General features: G+C 44.3%; 1 protein-coding gene across 10 annotated transcripts in view; it reads right to left on the minus strand.

Moving 5' to 3' along the window:
• Positions 1-17924, minus strand: part of LOC109899205 (neuron navigator 1) — a 107406-nt gene that overhangs the window by 21012 nt on the left and 68470 nt on the right. For 5 of the 10 annotated variants that reach the window (XM_031832004.1, XM_031831947.1, XM_031832100.1 and 2 more), the window contains 4 exons: positions 13372-13380; positions 11025-11114; positions 10248-10359; positions 8960-9078 (listed from right to left, as the gene is read on the minus strand). In XM_031832004.1, the coding sequence (XP_031687864.1) occupies positions 8960-9078; positions 10248-10359; positions 11025-11114; positions 13372-13380 (330 nt within the window). The remainder of the gene's footprint in view (positions 1-8959; positions 9079-10247; positions 10360-11024; positions 11115-13371; positions 13381-17924) is intronic. The other 5 variants (XM_031832218.1, XM_031832052.1, XM_031832141.1 and 2 more) reach the window with 3 other exon arrangements.

A 17924-nucleotide genomic window follows, 5' to 3' on the forward strand; every position in this document is an offset into this window, starting at 1 on the left:
GAGCGGCTTCCCTACAAGTAGATTGTATGGTTTAATATTCTATAAAAAACTAGAAATAATACAAAAATCACAGCAGTAACAACTGCCTCTGATTTTCTAGACTTGAATATAACCAGTAGGAAAACAATATTGTCCTCAAAATCCCCAAATCTCGCCACCCCTATACTGGTGTTGTTCCTGCTGAGGTGAAGCGGGACAATGTGAGAACCCAAGGCTAATCTGGCAGAGTGAAACAACAATAGTCACGGGCTGCAGCACACACAACATGGAAATAACCTAACAGCTTAGTCTGCAGGGAAACTGTAGAAATTAGCACCCGGTAATGAGACAGAAATTCCCATTCAACTTTGTAAATATGGTCCAAAGAGGGGCAAGGAATAGAGACAAGCACTGTCAAATGAGGGGGACAGAATGGAGAAGAGCACTGCCCAATGGTGGGAAGAGCAGCTGGAAATTGTATTGATGAGCCTTGAGCGCTGCACAGACTGTACAGATTTGAGTTGCTGCAAGAATAATGATTTTATTTATTGTCGAATCCTAAAGTACACTTATTTTTTACTTTACAGATAGTACAGACACTTAAGAAATGTGGAGAATTCCTCATATAGGGTTTTACTGTCAACAAACCCAACATAATCATAAAAGCCTTGCTCCTTATTTAATGATATTCAAGGACGACCACCAAACAAAACAACACAATGGTTGGGGTGACAATAAATCACAAAAAGTTTATATTGTCATCTGACAGAAAAAATCTCTACATCACTTCTCTGACACTGAACCAAACAGAATTTAACTGCAGGTTTTGAGAACATCTGAATTCAATTTGTTAACGATTTATTTACTTGTGATTTAGGAATAATTTATCTGGCATATATTTAACGTAAATGGTATGCTTATGTAACATGCAGTTAGTGAATGAAGTGGAGTTAGCTAGGTTTAATATGAGATTAGAAATTAGACAGCTTCCAAATATCTTACAGTTTTTCTCAGTCGCTTTGGTGCATTTCTTAGATCAAAAGTGCAATTCTTGATACTACTTGTACAAATTCCAAATAATCTAGTCACTTGTGCACATCATTAAAGCAATTTCTTATTCCTTTGAACATATTGCAATTGATAATGTACAAGTGTCAGCTTTTTTCCACATTATCAATTGCTCATGTCATGTTGATCAAAATATAGTGGCAGGGTAGCCTAGTGGTTAGAGCGTTGGACTAGGAACCGGAAGGTTGCAATCCCCGAGCTGACAAGGTACAAATCTGTCGTTCTACCCCTGAACAGGCAGTTAACCCACTGTTCCTAGGCCGTCATTGAAAATAAGAATTTGTCCTTAACTGACTTGCCTAGTTAATTAAAGGTAAAATTAAAATTAAATAGTAGATGGTTCTCTGTTGAATAGTCTTACCCCTCAAAACATATGGGCATTAGTTCCTTGCATAAGCCATTACATGCAAAATTGTTGAACTATTTGTCATAAACTGTCAAGAGTAGTTTTACACATTTATTTTAAATCTTTTGTACAAAAACGTGAATTGATGAATCGTGCAGGTGAAATTGACCCTCACTCATGAAGGAATGTCAAGTGTTAGTTCAACCAGCAATCAACCAGTTGTCTAAATTGCTCAAAGTTGCATCTCATGAAGAATCAATTGGCAAGCATACATAGACAGACCACAACACAGAGTTGCAATTTTCCAATAATGGATGGACCAGGAAACGAACAGGGTCAACAGCCAAGAGGAGGAAGAAGAGGAGCAAGGATGTGTGGTGGAAAGCAAAACAGAGGAACAGGCAGAAGAGGACATAGGCACATATCTGATGACATAAGGGCCACTATTGTAGACCATGTTGTCAATCATGACCTTACAATGGCTGATGGGTGCAGCCGAATATTGGGAGATCAACAGTGTCCTCAATAGTTCAAATGTTTTGAAGAGAGAACAGGTATGTCCACCAATGTACAGTGCACTGTTACTGTATATAAGCATTATACTGTATACTTCCTACAATGCTTCATATTACAGTAGTCCACTTGTATTTCACAGCATGCAGAAATATACTCTATACAGATACATACTGCACCTTACATGCACCCACCTGTATGTTTTACAGTAAAATGTGTGTTCGCATAGTTTTTGTCTATGTGAAAGTGTGCGATGCATCACTGCATTTTTCCCCACATAGGACTGCAAGATTACCTCAAACCAGTGGCAGAGGACGCCTTTTCACACCTCAACAGGAGGAGGCTATTTGCATCATGGTCCGAGCAAACAATGCCATGAGACTCAGGGAAATACAAAGGACCATTATAGAAGAAGGACTCATCTCCAAGGTGGCATAGCAGTTCAGACGTCTTTTGTCCTCGTCTTGTCGTGTCCTGTATATATATATATTTACAACTTTTTCACATACATTTTATTTTTATTTTCCATCAACTCATCTTCAAAACACTCTCCTGCAACCCGCCTCACCAATGTATATTTATAAAAAAGTATTATTTACCTCAGATCTGTAATCCTCCAAGAAGCTAGCCAGAAACTCCAAGAAGCTAGCCTGAAACTAGCCAGAAGCTAATCCAGAAGCTAGTTCAGAAGCTAGTTAGCTCCTTTACTGGCAAATCGTTAATATTCAGCTAACCACGGTTTGTGGTCATCAGCTATCCTTTAGCTCGAAAATCTATCGCCAGTTCTGTACGGCGCAGCGCGGCTCGGAACGGAACATACCGGACCAATTTTTCTCTCCATGTCCCTGGATTTCGACTGCTCTCTGGACATTCATACCCGGATCTCACAGCTAGCTAGCTGCTATCCGTGTGACTATCGGCCTTCGTCGATTCCGGAGCAAACATCAATTATTCCGGAGCTAGCAAGCTCCGTCAATCACTCCTGAGTTCCATCAATCACACCTGGGCTGCAGTCACCTATCCGGACCCGTTTTACTGCCTTCGCGGAGCCCCACCGGGCCTTCACAACTGGACTGCCGACGTTATCTACCCGAAGGAGTTATTCGGCTGGCTCCTCCGTCGCGACGTTACCTGAACGCCCATCTGCGGCCTGCTAACCGTTAGCTGTCTTACCGGCTGCTATCTGAATAGACAATCGGACAATTTTTTTTATTATTTTTTTATTATTATTATTATGTTTTCTTCTTGGGCCTCTATAACTATATCTATTGTTTTTATTTTTGTTGTTGTTGTGTGATTTGGATTAATCCCCTCTACCACACGGAACCCCACTAATCTACTGACGGAACGTAAGGGGTGGCTAACAACAGACCTCCATCCTATGCTAGCTTGCTACCGATGCCCTGGCTAGCTGTCTAAATCACCAACCAACCTCTCCACTCACCGGACCCTTTTGATCACTCGACTAAGCATGCCTATCCTTAATGTCAATATGTCTTGTCCATTTCTGTTCTGGTTAGTGTTTATTGGCTTATTTCACTGTAGAGCCTCTAGTCCTGCTCACTATACCTTATCCAACCTATTAGTTCCACCACCCACACATGCAATGACATCTCCTGGTTTCAACGATGTTTCTAGAGACAATATCTCTCTCTTCATCACTCAATACCTAGGTTTACCTCCACTGTATTCACATCCTACCATACATTTGTCTGTACATTATACCTTGATGCTATTTTATCGCCCCCAGAAACCTCCTTTTACTCTATGTTCCAGACGTTCTAGACGACCAATTCTCATAGCTTTTAGCCGTACCCTTATTCTACTCCTCCTATGTTCCTCTGGCGATGTAGAGGTGAATCCAGGCCCTGCAGTGCCTAGCTCCACTCCTATTCCCCAGGCGCTCTCTTTTGACGACTTCTGTAACCGTAATAGCCTTGGTTTCATGCATGTTAACATTAGAAGCCTCCTCCCTAAGTTTGTTCTATTCACTGCTTTAGCACACTCTGCCAACCCGGATGTTCTAGCTGTGTCTGAATCCTGGCTTAGGAAGACCACCAAAAACTCAGACATTTTAATTCCAAACTACAACATTTTCAGACAAGATAGAACTGCCAAAGGGGGCGGTGTTGCAATCTACTGCAAAGATAGCCTGCAGAGTTCTGTCCTACTATCCAGGTCTGTACCCAAACAATTTGAACTTCTACTTTTAAAAATCCACCTCTCTAAAAACAAGTCTCTCACCGTTGCCGCCTGCTATAGACCACCCTCTGCCCCCAGCTGTGCTCTGGACACCATATGTGAACTGATTGCCCCCCATCTATCTTCAGAGTTCGTGCTGCTAGGCGACCTAAACTGGAACATGCTTAACACCCCAGCCATCCTACAATCTAAACTTGATGCCCTCAATCTCACACAAATAATCAATGAACCTACCAGGTACCTCCCCAAAACCTTAAACACGGGCACCCTCATAGATATCATCCTAACCAACTTCCCCTCTAAATACACCTCTGCTGTCTTCAACCAAGATCTCAGCGATCACTGCCTCATTGCCTGCATCCGTAATGGGTCAGCGGTCAAACGACCTCCACTCATCACTGTAAAACGCTCCCTGAAACACTTCTGCGAGCAGGCCTTTCTAATCGACCTGGCCGGGGTATCCTGGAAGGATATTGATCTCATCCCGTCAGTAGAGGATGCCTGGATTTTTTTTTTAAATGCCTTCCTAACCATCTTAAATAAACATGCCCCACTCAAGAAATTTAGAACCAGGAACAGATATAGCCCTTGGTTCTCCCCAGACCTGACTGCCCTTAACCAACACAAAAACATCCTATGGCGTTCTGCATTAGCATCGAACAGCCCCCGTGATATGCAGCTGTTCAGGGAAGCTAGAAATCATTATACACAGGCAGTTAGAAAAGCTAAGGCTAGCTTTTTCAAGCAGAAATTTGCTTCCTGCAACACTAACTCAAAAAAGTTCTGGGACACTGTAAAGTCCATGGAGAATAAGAACACCTCCTCCCAGCTGCCCACTGCACTGAAGATAGGAAACACTGTCACCACTGATAAATCCACCATAATTGAGAATTTCAATAAGCATTTTTCTACGGCTGGCCATGCTTTCCACCTGGCAACTCCTACCCCGGACAACAGCACTGCACCCCCAACAGCAACTCGCCCAAGCCTTCCCCATTTCTCCTTCTCCCAAATCCATTCAGCTGATGTTCTGAAAGAGCTGCAAAATCTGGACCCCTACAAATCAGCCGGGCTAGACAATCTGGACCCTTTCTTTCTAAAATTATCTGCCGAAATTGTTGCCACCCCTATTACTAGCCTGTTCAACCTCTCTTTCGTGTCGTCTGAGATTCCCAAAGATTGGAAAGCAGCTGCGGTCATCCCCCTCTTCAAAGGGGGGGACACTCTTGACCCAAACTGCTACAGACCTATATCTATCCTACCGTGCCTTTCTAAGGTCTTCGAAAGCCAAGTCAACAAACAGATTACCGACCATTTCGAATCTCACCATACCTTCTCTGCTATGCAATCTGGTTTCAGAGCTGGTCATGGGTGCACCTCAGCCATGCTCAAGGTCCTAAACGATATCTTAACCGCCATCGATAAGAAACATTACTGTGCAGCCGTATTCATTGATCTGGCCAAGGCTTTCGACTCTGTCAATCACCATATCCTCATCGGCAGACTCGACAGCCTTGGTTTCTCAAATGATTGCCTCGCCTTGTTCACCAACTACTTCTCTGATAGAGTTCAGTGTGTCAAATCGGAGGGTCTGCTGTCCGGACCTCTGGCAGTCTCTATGGGGGTGCCACAGGGTTCAATTCTTGGACCGACTCTCTTCTCTGTATACATCAATGAGGTCGCTCTTGCTGCTGGTGAGTCCCTGATCCACCTCTACGCAAACGACACCATTCTGTATACTTCCGGCCCTTCTTTGGACACTGTGTTAACAACCCTCCAGGCAAGCTTCAATGCCATACAACTCTCCTTCCGTGGCCTCCAATTGCTCTTAAATACAAGTAAAACTAAATGCATGCTCTTCAACCGATCGCTACCTGCACCTACCCGCCTGTCCAACATCACTACTCTGGACGGCTCTGACTTAGAATACGTGGACAACTACAAATACTTAGGTGTCTGGTTAGACTGTAAACTCTCCTTCCAGACCCATATCAAACATCTCCAATCCAAAGTTAAATCTAGAATTGGCTTCCTATTTCGCAACAAAGCATCCTTCACTCATGCTGCCAAACATACCCTTGTAAAACTGACCATCCTACCAATCCTCGACTTTGGCGATGTCATTTACAAAATAGCCTCCAATACCCTACTCAACAAATTGGATGCAGTCTATCACAGTGCAATCCGTTTTATCACCAAAGCCCCATATACTACCCACCATTGCGACCTGTACGCTCTCGTTGGCTGGCCCTCGCTTCATACTCGTCGCCAAACCCACTGGCTCCATGTCATCTACAAGACCCTGCTAGGTAAAGTCCCCCCTTATCTCAGCTCGCTGGTCACCATAGCATCTCCCACCTGTAGCACACGCTCCAGCAGGTATATCTCTCTAGTCACCCCCAAAACCAATTCTTTCTTTGGCCGCCTCTCCTTCCAGTTCTCTGCTGCCAATGACTGGAACGAACTACAAAAATCTCTGAAACTGGAAACACTTATCTCCCTCACTAGCTTTAAGCACCAACTGTCAGAGCAGCTCACAGATTACTGCACCTGTACATAGCCCACCTATAATTTAGCCCAAACAACTACCTCTTTCCCAACTGTATTTAATTTTTATTTATTTATTTATTTTGCTCCTTTGCACCCCATTATTTTTTTATTTCTACTTTGCACATTCTTCCATTGCAAAACTACCATTCCAGTATTTTACTTGCTATATTGTATTTACTTTGCCATCATGGCCTTTTTTGCCTTTACCTCCCTTCTCACCTCATTTGCTCACATTGTATATAGACTTGTTTATACTGCATTATTGACTGTATGTTTGTTTTTACTCCATGTGTAACTCTGTGTCGTTTTATCTGTCGAACTGCTTTGCTTTATCTTGGCCAGGTCGCAATTGTAAATGAGAACTTGTTCTCAACTTGCCTACCTGGTTAAATAAAGGTAAAATAAATAAAATAAAAAAGACAACGATGTCTTTGAAAACATCCATACGGTTAGCATCTCAACCATCGACAGGGTGCTGCATAGAAACCAGATGAGTATGAAACAGCTGTACCGTGTACCATTCCAAAGGAATGAGGAGGGAGTTAAGGAGCTACGGTACCAGTATGTACAGGTAAAACATATATCTATGTAACTACTTTACAGCAACATTTTATAGTGATACATAGTACAGTAAGCATAAACTGCACACATTTCCATTGCTGTGGAAGGAACATGCAATATATGTACATTTTATGTCACTCTTCCTCACCAAAACAAATTCAACTGTGTGTTCTGGGATATAGCGTATAATGGAGTTGGAATCAAGTTAACCCTCTCACAACTTTGTATACGTGGATGAGGCTGGCCTCAACCTGACCAAATGCAGAAGGCGGGGTCGGAATATCATCGGTCACAGAGCTACTGTGGATTTGCCAGGCCAACGGGGAGGAAATATCACCATGTGTGCTGCTATTTCGGAGCATGGTGTCCTAACCCATATCCCCCTTATAGGGCCATACAACACCCAGCATCTACTCAACTTTTTAGAGACTCTCATCCCTGATGATGAGAGGGGTCTGTTTAGAGAGGATTTGCCAAAGTATGTGGTCATTTGTGATAATGTGAGTTTCCATTGATCAAACATCAAAAGGCAATGGTTTGTGACCCACCCGAGGATGCTCATAGAATTCCTCCCACCTTATTCACCATTCCTTAACCCAATTGAGGAGTTATTTTCAGCATGGAGGTGGAAGGTGTACGATCGTCAGCCACACACACAGATGATCCTGCTGGCTGCAATGCATGCAGCATGTAGACGCCTGCAGAGGATGGATAAGGCATTCCAAAAGATTCTTTCCATGTTGCATTGGAAAGGAAAATATCCGTTGTGATGTGGATGAGAATATGTGGGTCGACAGACAGGAACGTCTGGATGTGTAGAGACAGCACAACAGTTCTGCGGGCAAAGTTGTGCCTTAGGGGTGGTTTCCTGTGTTTCTTTCTAATTTAGTTTTTTCCCTTTGTGCCCCTTGGGTTGTCCAGTCTCTTTCAATCAATAACCCACATACAGTAATATGTAAATAGTACTGTTGAAATTGATATATGCCATAGAAGTGCAGCCTTGTGCATTTTCAATACAGTAGCTGTCATCCAAACTGTAGCCTAAGTTTACATCAGGTAATACTGTCAAAGTACACAGTCACATTGACAACATGCCTAAACATTTTGGCGACCTTATTCGTGAACAATGACTCAATGACTTATCATTCTGATGATACTGACATGATCATTGGCATGAATATTTACTTTTGAGAGATGTACTAAGGATTTTTAGTGACTGACTAGCTTTAGAAACATATATATTGTATATTGCAGTTTGTACAAATTGTTCTGAGAAATGGACTTATTATTTTGCACATGTTCGGGATGATGTGAAAAATGCACCAAAGCGACTGAAATAAACTGTAACAAGAATGGCACATCAGTGTACGGAGGGAGGGAGGAAAATAGGGACGGAGGACTTGCAGCTCTCACAATATCTACTACTCACCTCCACCTCAAAGACCTGAATAAAATACAAAGAGAGAGAGAGAGAGAGAGACAGAGAGAGAGAGACAAAGAGAGACAGAGAGAGAGAGACAAAGAGAGACAGAGAGAGAGAGAGAGAGACAGAGAGAGACAGAGAGAGAGAGAGAGAGAGAGAGAAACTCCAGACCATTTCTGGTACTTGGACTGAATTTGGCAAGACAGTACCACTACCCTGGCCACAGTGAGTGGGTTCTCTCATAGAACCAGGATCTCAATAAGAATCCTAATTCTAATGATCTATTCTATTTACAGAAGGCGGTTCTGTGCTCTCACCCAGCTCTTCTTCTTCTTCTTGGCCTCCTGCTCCTTCAGACTGCTCAAGCTGGAGTGGCTGGTGATACTGTTCAGACTGGAGATGCTCTCGGATGAGTTCTGCCTCTTCATCTGAAGCTCTGGAGAGACAAGAGGAGCTGGTGAGAAGAACTGATCTGAATAGAGGAGAGGAGCTAATGAAAATAAATGTTCTGGAGAGAGGAGAGGAGCTAGTGAGAAGTTCTGGAGAGAGGAGAGGAGCTAGTGAGAAGTTCTGGAGAGAGGAGAGGAGCTAGTGAGAAGTTCTGGAGAGAGGAGAGAAGCTAGGGAGAAGTTCTGGAGAGAGGAGAGGAGCTAGGGAGAAGTCCTGGAGAGAGGAGAGGAGCTAGGGAGAAGAACTGTTCTGCAGAGAGGAGAGGAGCTAGTGAGAAGAACTGTTCAGGAGAGAGGAGAGGAGCTAGGGAGAAGAACTGTCTGGAGAGAGGAGAGGAGCTAGGGAGAAGAACTGTCTGGAGAGAGGAGAGGAGCTAGGGAGAAGAACTGTCTGGAGTGAGGAGAGGAGCTAGGGAGAACTGTTCTGAGAGAGGTGAGGAGCTAGAGAGAACAACTGTTCTGAGAGAGGCGAGGAGCTAGTGAGAAGAACTGTTCTAGAGAGAGGAGAGGAGCTGGTGAGAATAACTGTTCTGGAGACAGGAGCTAGTGAGAAGAACTGTTCTGGAGAGAGGAGGAGCTAGAGAGAAGAACTGTTCTGGAGGGAGGAGAGGAGCTAGAGAGAAAAACTGTTCTGGAGGGAGGAGAGGAGCTAGAGAGAAGAACTGTTCTGGAGGGAGGAGAGGAGCTAGAGAGAAGAACTGTTCTGGAGGGAGGAGAGGAGCTAGAGAGAAGAACTGTTCAGGAGAGAGGAGAGGAGCTAGAGAGAAGAACTCTTTTGGAGAGAGGAGCTAGTGAGGAGGGTGAATAAGGGTTGGGTGGTCTCCAGATTTTCACATCTTCATTACCATCCTTTTCTCTTCCCGGGAGTATCGACTGATGGTCACTGAATGTTGATGCTAGCAAATATGACCAGTTGTCAAACTCAACTCCGCCTCGTTATAAGAGAATGGAGTTGAGCACTCCTCAGCTACAGGAATATTTTTGACGGTATTTTGACAATAGTTTGACGGTATTGAAAAACCATCCCGTGAATATTTACTGGTGAAAGCAGAGAAGAGAGAGATCAAAAAGGTTATGGAGAGAGAAGAGGAGAGAGATAAGGTATGTGGGGAGTGATTATGGTAAAAGAACTTTAGGCCTTTGGTTGGCTCTCTACCTTCAGGAGGGATTTCAGGGTTGCTGAGGGCCACATGGATGATATCTTGGGCCTCTGTGTTCTTCGTCTTCAGGATCTCTATGGTCTCCTTCAGATCAGTCAGCTCAGAGTCCTACGGGGAAACAGGCTCAATACATAAACACACTGACAAAATGTTAGTTGTCTCTGGGAACTTTCTCAAAATCTGGGAATTCTCCAAAACTCAATAGAACAGCGCTGATAGATGAATCCTAATCAAATCAACATTTATTTGTTGTGTACACAGATAAGCAGATGTTAAAGCAGGTGCAACGAAATGCTCATGTTTCTAGTTCCAGCAGCGCAGTGTCTATAATCCCCCCAAAAGAGAAGAAGAAATGAATGAATATCAGAACGAGCAATATCAGATGGGGATTGACTATGGAATTTCTATGGTGTCTCAGGCTCAGGGGTTGACTGTCAACGCACATTGATGAGGTCAGACTGTCTACACTCTAGGCTCACTATGCTCTCAGATTTTCATTGAGCAAAAGTAAATTGGTTCATTTGTTTGAAAAACTGTAGGTTAATATGAATTCCCCACACACATTTTTTTAAATGAATTTCTCACAACCAGAAGATACTGAATGTTTGCTACATCTAATTATAGTAAACTAGAAAGAGTTATGAATAATAACATTTATTTTACATTGATTGGAAATAGCTGGACAGTAAATGAATAGAACAAAACTCAGCTCCACTGAAGTTTCTGAACGTAAACAAACGTAAGAGACGTTAGCATAATGCAGCTGCATTTACCGGTACCTTCTGCTCCTGGCTGACCGACAGGGTCTGTAGACGTGACGTCATCAGTTGTAGGCTCTGCTCGAACGCTGCTACCAAATTAGCCTTCAGAAAGAGAGAGAGAGAGAGAGAGAGAGAGAGAGAGAGAGAGAGGATGTAGGGTAGAGAGGTGGTAGAGAGGGAGGGTGACAGAGAGAAAGATTAGAGGTGGGGTAAAGAGAGAGGTGGTAGAGAGAGAGAGAGAGAGAGAGGGAGGGTAAAGAGAGAGGTGGTAGAGAGGGAGGGAGGGAGGGAGGGAGGGAGGGAGGGAGGGAGGGAGGGAGGGAGGGAGGGAGGGAGGGAGGGAGAGAGAGAGAGAGAGAGAGAGAGAGAGAGAGAGAGAGAGAGAGAGAAAGAAAGAAAGAAAGAAAGAAAGAAAGAAAGAAAGAAAGAAAGAAAGAAAGAAAGAAAGAAAGAAAGAAAGAAAGAAAGAAAGAAAGAAAGAAAGAAAGAAAGAAAGAGAAGAGGTAGGGTAGAGGGGTGGTAGAGAGGGAGGGTGAGAGAAAGAGAGAGAGATAGGGTAAAGAGAGAGGTGGTAGAGAGGGAGGGAGAGAGAGAGAGAGAGAGGACACAGAGGTGAGTCACTGCAGCACAGGCATACTACACATCAAGCAAATGGCCTTCTCCAGGAGGAGCGGGAGTGGTGAAGGTTTGGACAGCTGTGGAAGGTGAGGAAGATGAAAGAAATGGAGGAGAGGAGGGGGAGGGCGAGCGAGCGAGGGATGACTGGAGTATAGTACTGGGGCACAGGCCTTTCCAACCTTGTGTACAGTAGCATGGGAGACCTTTTTGAACGGTGGCAGAAAGCCTAGCGGTTAAGAGCATTGAGCCAGTAACCGAAAGTTTGCTTGTTGGAATCCCTGAGCTGACTTGGTGAAAAATCTGTTGGTGTGCCCTTAAGCAAGGCACTTAACCCTAATTGCTCCTGTAAATCTCTCTAGATGAGAGCATCTGCTTAGTGACTAAAATGAACTCGCATAGTGGTGTGTGTGGCTGTAATTTAATATGGTAACAATATCTACAGCCAGATGTTTTCACTTTATTGGTATTTGTAGATACAGTGTCTTCAGAAAGTACTCATACACATTGACTTATTCCACATGTCGTTGTGTTACAGCCTGAAATCAAAATGGATTACATTGATAAACCCATCTGCACACAACACCCCATAATAACAAAGTGAAAACACGTTTTTAGAATTTTTAGCAAATGAAGTACAGCAATATCTCATTTAAATATGTATTCACAACCCTCAGTCAATACATGTTAGAATCACCATTGGCAGTGATTACAGCTCTGACTATTCCTGGGTAAGTTTCTAAGAGCCTTGCACACCCAGACTTTACAATATTTGCTCATTATAATTTTTTTAAGCTTGAAGCTCTGTCAAGTTGGATGTTTATCATTGCTAGACAACCATTTTCAAGTCTTGCCATAGATTTTTAAGACCATTTAAGTCAAACCTGTAACTACACCACTCAGGAACATTCAATGTCAACTTGGTAAGCAACACCAGTATATATTTGGCCTTTTGTTTTAGGTTATTGTCCTGCTGAAAGGTGAATTCATCTCCCTGTGTGTTTTGGAAAGCAGAGTGAACCAGGTTTTCGTCTAGGATTTTGCCTGTGCTTAACTCTATTCTGTTTATTTTTATCCTTAAAAACTATCCAGTCCTTGCCAATGAAAAGCATACCCATAGCATGATGCAGACACCACCATGCTTGAAAATATGAAGAGTGGTATTTGCCCCAAACATTTTATATTCAGGACATACATTTAATTTCTTTACCACATGTTTATTTTAATTTAATTTTAGTCACTTATTGCAAACAGGATGCATGTTTCAGAATATTTGTATTCTGTACAAGCTACCTTCGTTTCACTATGTTATTTAGGTTCGTATTTTGGAGTACCTACAATGTTGTTGATTCATCCTCGGTTTTCTCCTATCACAGCCATTAAACTCTGTTTTCAATGGGCCTCATGGTGAAATCCCTGAGCAGTTTCCTTTGTCTCCGGCAACTGAGTTAAGGAGAATGCCTGTGTCTTTCAAGTAACTGGGTGTATTAATACATCATCCAAAGTGCATTTAATAACTTCACCATGCTCAAAGGGATATTCAATGTTTGCTTTTTTTATGCTATTATAGACATGCTTCAAGGTAGATGTCGAGACCTAGCTGGCGGCACCACACAGTGACTCAGACAGGAACCGTATCACCGGGTTAGCCTGTCAGTCAAGCGGGACGGGATGGGCGATCAAAGAGTCATGTGACAGCGAAGAACAGAGGAGGGATCTGGAAGCAACAGACATTCCAACAAACCTGTCCTAGCTGCTACACCCAGTATCCAGAGGTGTGGGTCAGCGGCCAGCAGGCAGGGGGCAGCAGAGATTCCAGAACCAGCAGTCAATACAGCCAACAGTGGAGGAGAGATGGACAGTGGCATTAGGCGGGGTCACACTATTTGCACACATTCACACGCACGCACAACCTAGACACACACAGATACAGACATTGGGCCAGAGGGCTGGCTATTCAATATCAATTATTACAAATTGCAGTAATAATCAACTACAGTTAAGAGCAACATCATACAATTTAACACATGATAAAGATAACAACACAGTGGGTAAGAGCTGAAGCAAAACATATTCAATAATATGATACTATATTTTTGTATTAGTTGTTTATAAATACTGTTAATTAATGTATTATTACTGAACCAAGGTCTGTGTTCATCTCACATTCAATCACACAGTATCAGTAACATACTCAGGTCAGAGGGTTGGAGAATGTTAAAGGGTATTGCCAATGGATAGTGTTAGTACTGTAGTGGCCTTTGACTTGCTAAAACAACATGCAACACATAGTAATCAAGTGAATTTCCTGAAAATAAAGTTTTGGTTTTAGACTGGTATCTCCACAGCCTTGAGAAAATGGTCTCTTTCAACAAATACAGTGCATGGCGGCAGAATTTCACTCACTCTCTCAACACGTTTTTTTTACGTGTTATTTCTTACACTAGTGACTAAACTAGTACCCCAGGTCATCTTAGGTTTCATTACATACAGCCGAGAAGAACTACTGAATATAAGATCAGCGTCAACTCACCATCAGTACGACCAAGAATATGTTTTTCGCGATGCGGATCCTGTGTTCTGCCTTACAACCAGTGTAACGGAGTGGATTACATGCAGCGACCCAAAAAAACGACTCAGAAAAAGAGGGAAACGAAGCGGTCTTCTGGTCAGACTCCGGAGACGGGCACATCGTGCACCACTCCCTAGCATTCTTCTTGCCAATGTCCAGTCTCTTGACAACAAGGTTGATGAAATCCAAGCAAGGGTAGCATTCCAGAGGGACATCAGAGACTGTAACGTTCTCTGCTTCACGGAAACATGGCTAACTGGAGAGACGCAATCCGAAGCGGTGCAGCCAGCGGGTTTCTCCACGCATCGCGCCGACAGAAACGAACATCTTTCTGGTAAGAAGAGGGGCGGGGGCGTATGCCTTATGGCCAACGTGACATGGTGTGATGAAAGAAACATACAGGAACTCAAATCCTTCTGTTCACCTGATTTAGAATTCCTCACAATCAAATGTAGACCGCATTATCTACCAAGAGAATTCTCTTCGATTATAATCACAGCCGTATATATACCCCCCCAAGCAGACACATCGATGGCTCTGAACGAACTTTATTTAACTCTCTGCAAACTGGAAACAATTTATCTGGAGGCTGCATTCATTGTAGCTGGGGATTTTAACAAGGCTAATCTGAAAACAAGACTCCCTAAATTTTATCAGCATATCGATTGCGCAACCAGGGGTGGAAAGACCCTGGATCATTGTTACTCTATCTTCCGCGACGCATATAAGGCCCTGCCCCGCCCCCCTTTCGGAAAAGCTGACCACGACTCCATTTTGTTGATCCCTGCCTACAGACAGAAACTAAAACAAGAAGCTCCCACGCTGAGGTCTGTCCAACGCTGGTCCGACCAAGCTGACTCCACACTCCAAGACTGCTTCCATCACGTGGACTGGGAGATGTTTCATATTGCGTCAGATAACAACATTGACGAATACGCTGATTCGGTGTGCGAGTTCATTAGAACGTGCGTTGAAGATGTCGTTCCCATAGCAACGATTAAAACATTCCCTAACCAGAAACCGTGGATTGATGGCAGCATTCGTGTGGAACTGAAGGCGCGAACCACTGCTTTTAATCAGGGCAAAGTGTCTGGTAACATGACTGAATACAAACAGTGCAGCTATTCCCTCCGCAAGGCTATCAAACAAGCTAAGCGCCAGTACAGAGACAAAGTAGAATCTCAATTCAACGGCTCAGACACAAGAGGCATGTGGCAGGGTCTACAGTCAATCACGGACTACAGGAAGAAACCCAGCCCAGTCACGGACCAGGATGTCTTGCTCCCAGGCAGACTAAATAACTTTTTTGCCCGCTTTGAGGACAATACAGTGCCACTGACACGGCCTGCAACGAAAACATGCGGTCTCTCCTTCACTGCAGCCGAAGTGAGTAAGACATTTAGACGTGTTAACCCTCGCAAGGCTGCAGGCCCAGATGGCATCCCCAGCCGCGCCCTCAGAGCATGCGCAGACCAGCTGGCCGGTGTGTTTACGGACATATTCAATCAATCCCTATACCAGTCTGCTGTTCCCACATGCTTCAAGAGGGCCACCATTGTTCCTGTTCCCAAGAAAGCTAAGGTAACTGAGCTAAACGACTACCGCCCCGTAGCACTCACATCCGTCATCATGAAGTGCTTTGAGAGACTAGTCAAGGACCATATCACCTCCACCCTACCTGACACCCTTGACCCACCCCATTTGCTTACCGCCCAAATAGGTCCACAGACGATGCAATCTCAACCACACTGCACACTGCCCTAACCCATCTGGAAAAGAGGAATACCTATGTGAGAATGCTGTTCATCGACTACAGCTCGGCATTCAACACCATAGTACCCTCCAAGCTCGTCATCAAGCTCGAGACCCTGGGTCTCGACCCCGCCCTGTGCAACTGGGTACTGGACTTCCTGACGGGCCGCCCCCAGGTGGTGAGGGTAGGCAACAACATCTCCTCCCCGCTGATCCTCAACACTGGGGCCCCACAAGGGTGCGTTCTGAGCCCTCTCCTGTACTCCCTGTTCACCCACGACTGCGTGGCCATGCACGCCTCCAACTCAATCATCAAGTTTGCGGACGACACAACAGTGGTAGGCTTGATTACCAATAACGACGAGACGGCCTACAGGGAGGAGGTGAGGGCCCTCGGAGTGTGGTGTCAGGAAAATAACCTCACACTCAACGTCAACAAAACTAAGGAGATGATTGTGGACTTCAGGAAACAGCAGAGGGAACACCCCCCCATCCACATCGATGGAACAGTAGTGGAGAGGGTAGCAAGTTTTAAGTTCCTCAGCATACACATCACAGACAAACTGAATTGGTCCACTCACACAGACAGCATCGTGAGGAAGGCGCAGCAGCACCTCTTCAACCTCAGGAGGCTGAAGAAATTCGGCTTGTCACCAAAAGCACTCACAAACTTCTACAGATGCACAATCGAGAGCATCCTGGCGGGCTGCACCGCCCTCAACCGTAAGGCTCTCCAGAGGGTAGTGAGGTCTGCACAACGCATCACCGGGGGCAAACTACCTGCCCTCCAGGACACCTACACCACCTGATGCTACAGGAAGGCCATAAAGATCATCAAGGACATCAACCACCCGAGCCACTGCCTGTTCACCCCGCTGTCATCCAGAAGGCGAGGTCAGTACAGGTGCATCAAAGCTGGGACCGAGAGACTGAAAAACAGCTTCTATCTCAAGGCCATCAGACTGTTAAACAGCCACCACTAACATTGAGTGGCTACTGCCAACACACTGTCAATGACACTGACTCTACTCCAGCCACTTTAATCATGGGAATTGATGGGAAATTATGTAAATATATCACTAGCCACTTTAAACAATGCTACCTTATATAATGTTACTTACCCTACATTATTCATCTCATATGCATACGTAGATACTGTACTCTATATCATCGACTGCATCCTTATGTAATACATGTATCACTAGCCACTTTAACTACGCCACTTGGTTTACATACTCATCTCATATGTATATACTGTACTCGATATCATCTACTGTATCTTGCCTATGCTGCTCTGTACCATCACTCATTCATATATCCTTATGTACATATTCTTTATCCCCTTACACTGTGTATAAGACAGTAGTTTTTTTTGGAATTGTTAGTTAGATTACTTGTTCGTTATTACTGCATTTTCGGAACTAGAAGCACAAGCATTTCGCTACACTCGCATTAACATCTGCTAACCATGTGTATGTGACAAATAAAATTTTATTTTATTTGACATGTAATATACTGTATGAAGCATCTGATAGCAGGAGTGTCAGGCTGAGGTAAAGAGAGGTGAGGAGAGGGGCAGGAAGGAGGTTGATAGGGGTGAGGGGCGGATGGGGTGTGGAGGTGGAGTACAGAGAGAGTAGAAGAGGTTGTGTCAGTACAGGGGAGAGAAGGGCTTGATAACGTGGTGGGGGTGCAGCGTTGATAATGTAACCCCCTGTAGTGCCTAGGGTTCATAAATCTCAACCACTATCGCTGGTGTTACTCACTCCCTAGGTATGGGTACTGCACAGGGGCCACAGCCAGCCTCTAGTAGGGTTCATTATGGCTGGCATGGGCCAACTTTATCCTCCATCTCGTTCAGCTATGACTGGGCCAAGGAGGGCAGGAATAGCCCCTCCAGGAGAGGTTATGGTTACCTACCTGCACAGTGACTACAACTATGGCCAGGGGATTTGTCCTAGTAAGGTCACATG

The sequence above is a fragment of the Oncorhynchus kisutch genome, linkage group LG1 (assembly GCF_002021735.2).
Source record: "Oncorhynchus kisutch isolate 150728-3 linkage group LG1, Okis_V2, whole genome shotgun sequence".
NCBI lineage: Eukaryota > Metazoa > Chordata > Actinopteri > Salmoniformes > Salmonidae > Oncorhynchus > Oncorhynchus kisutch.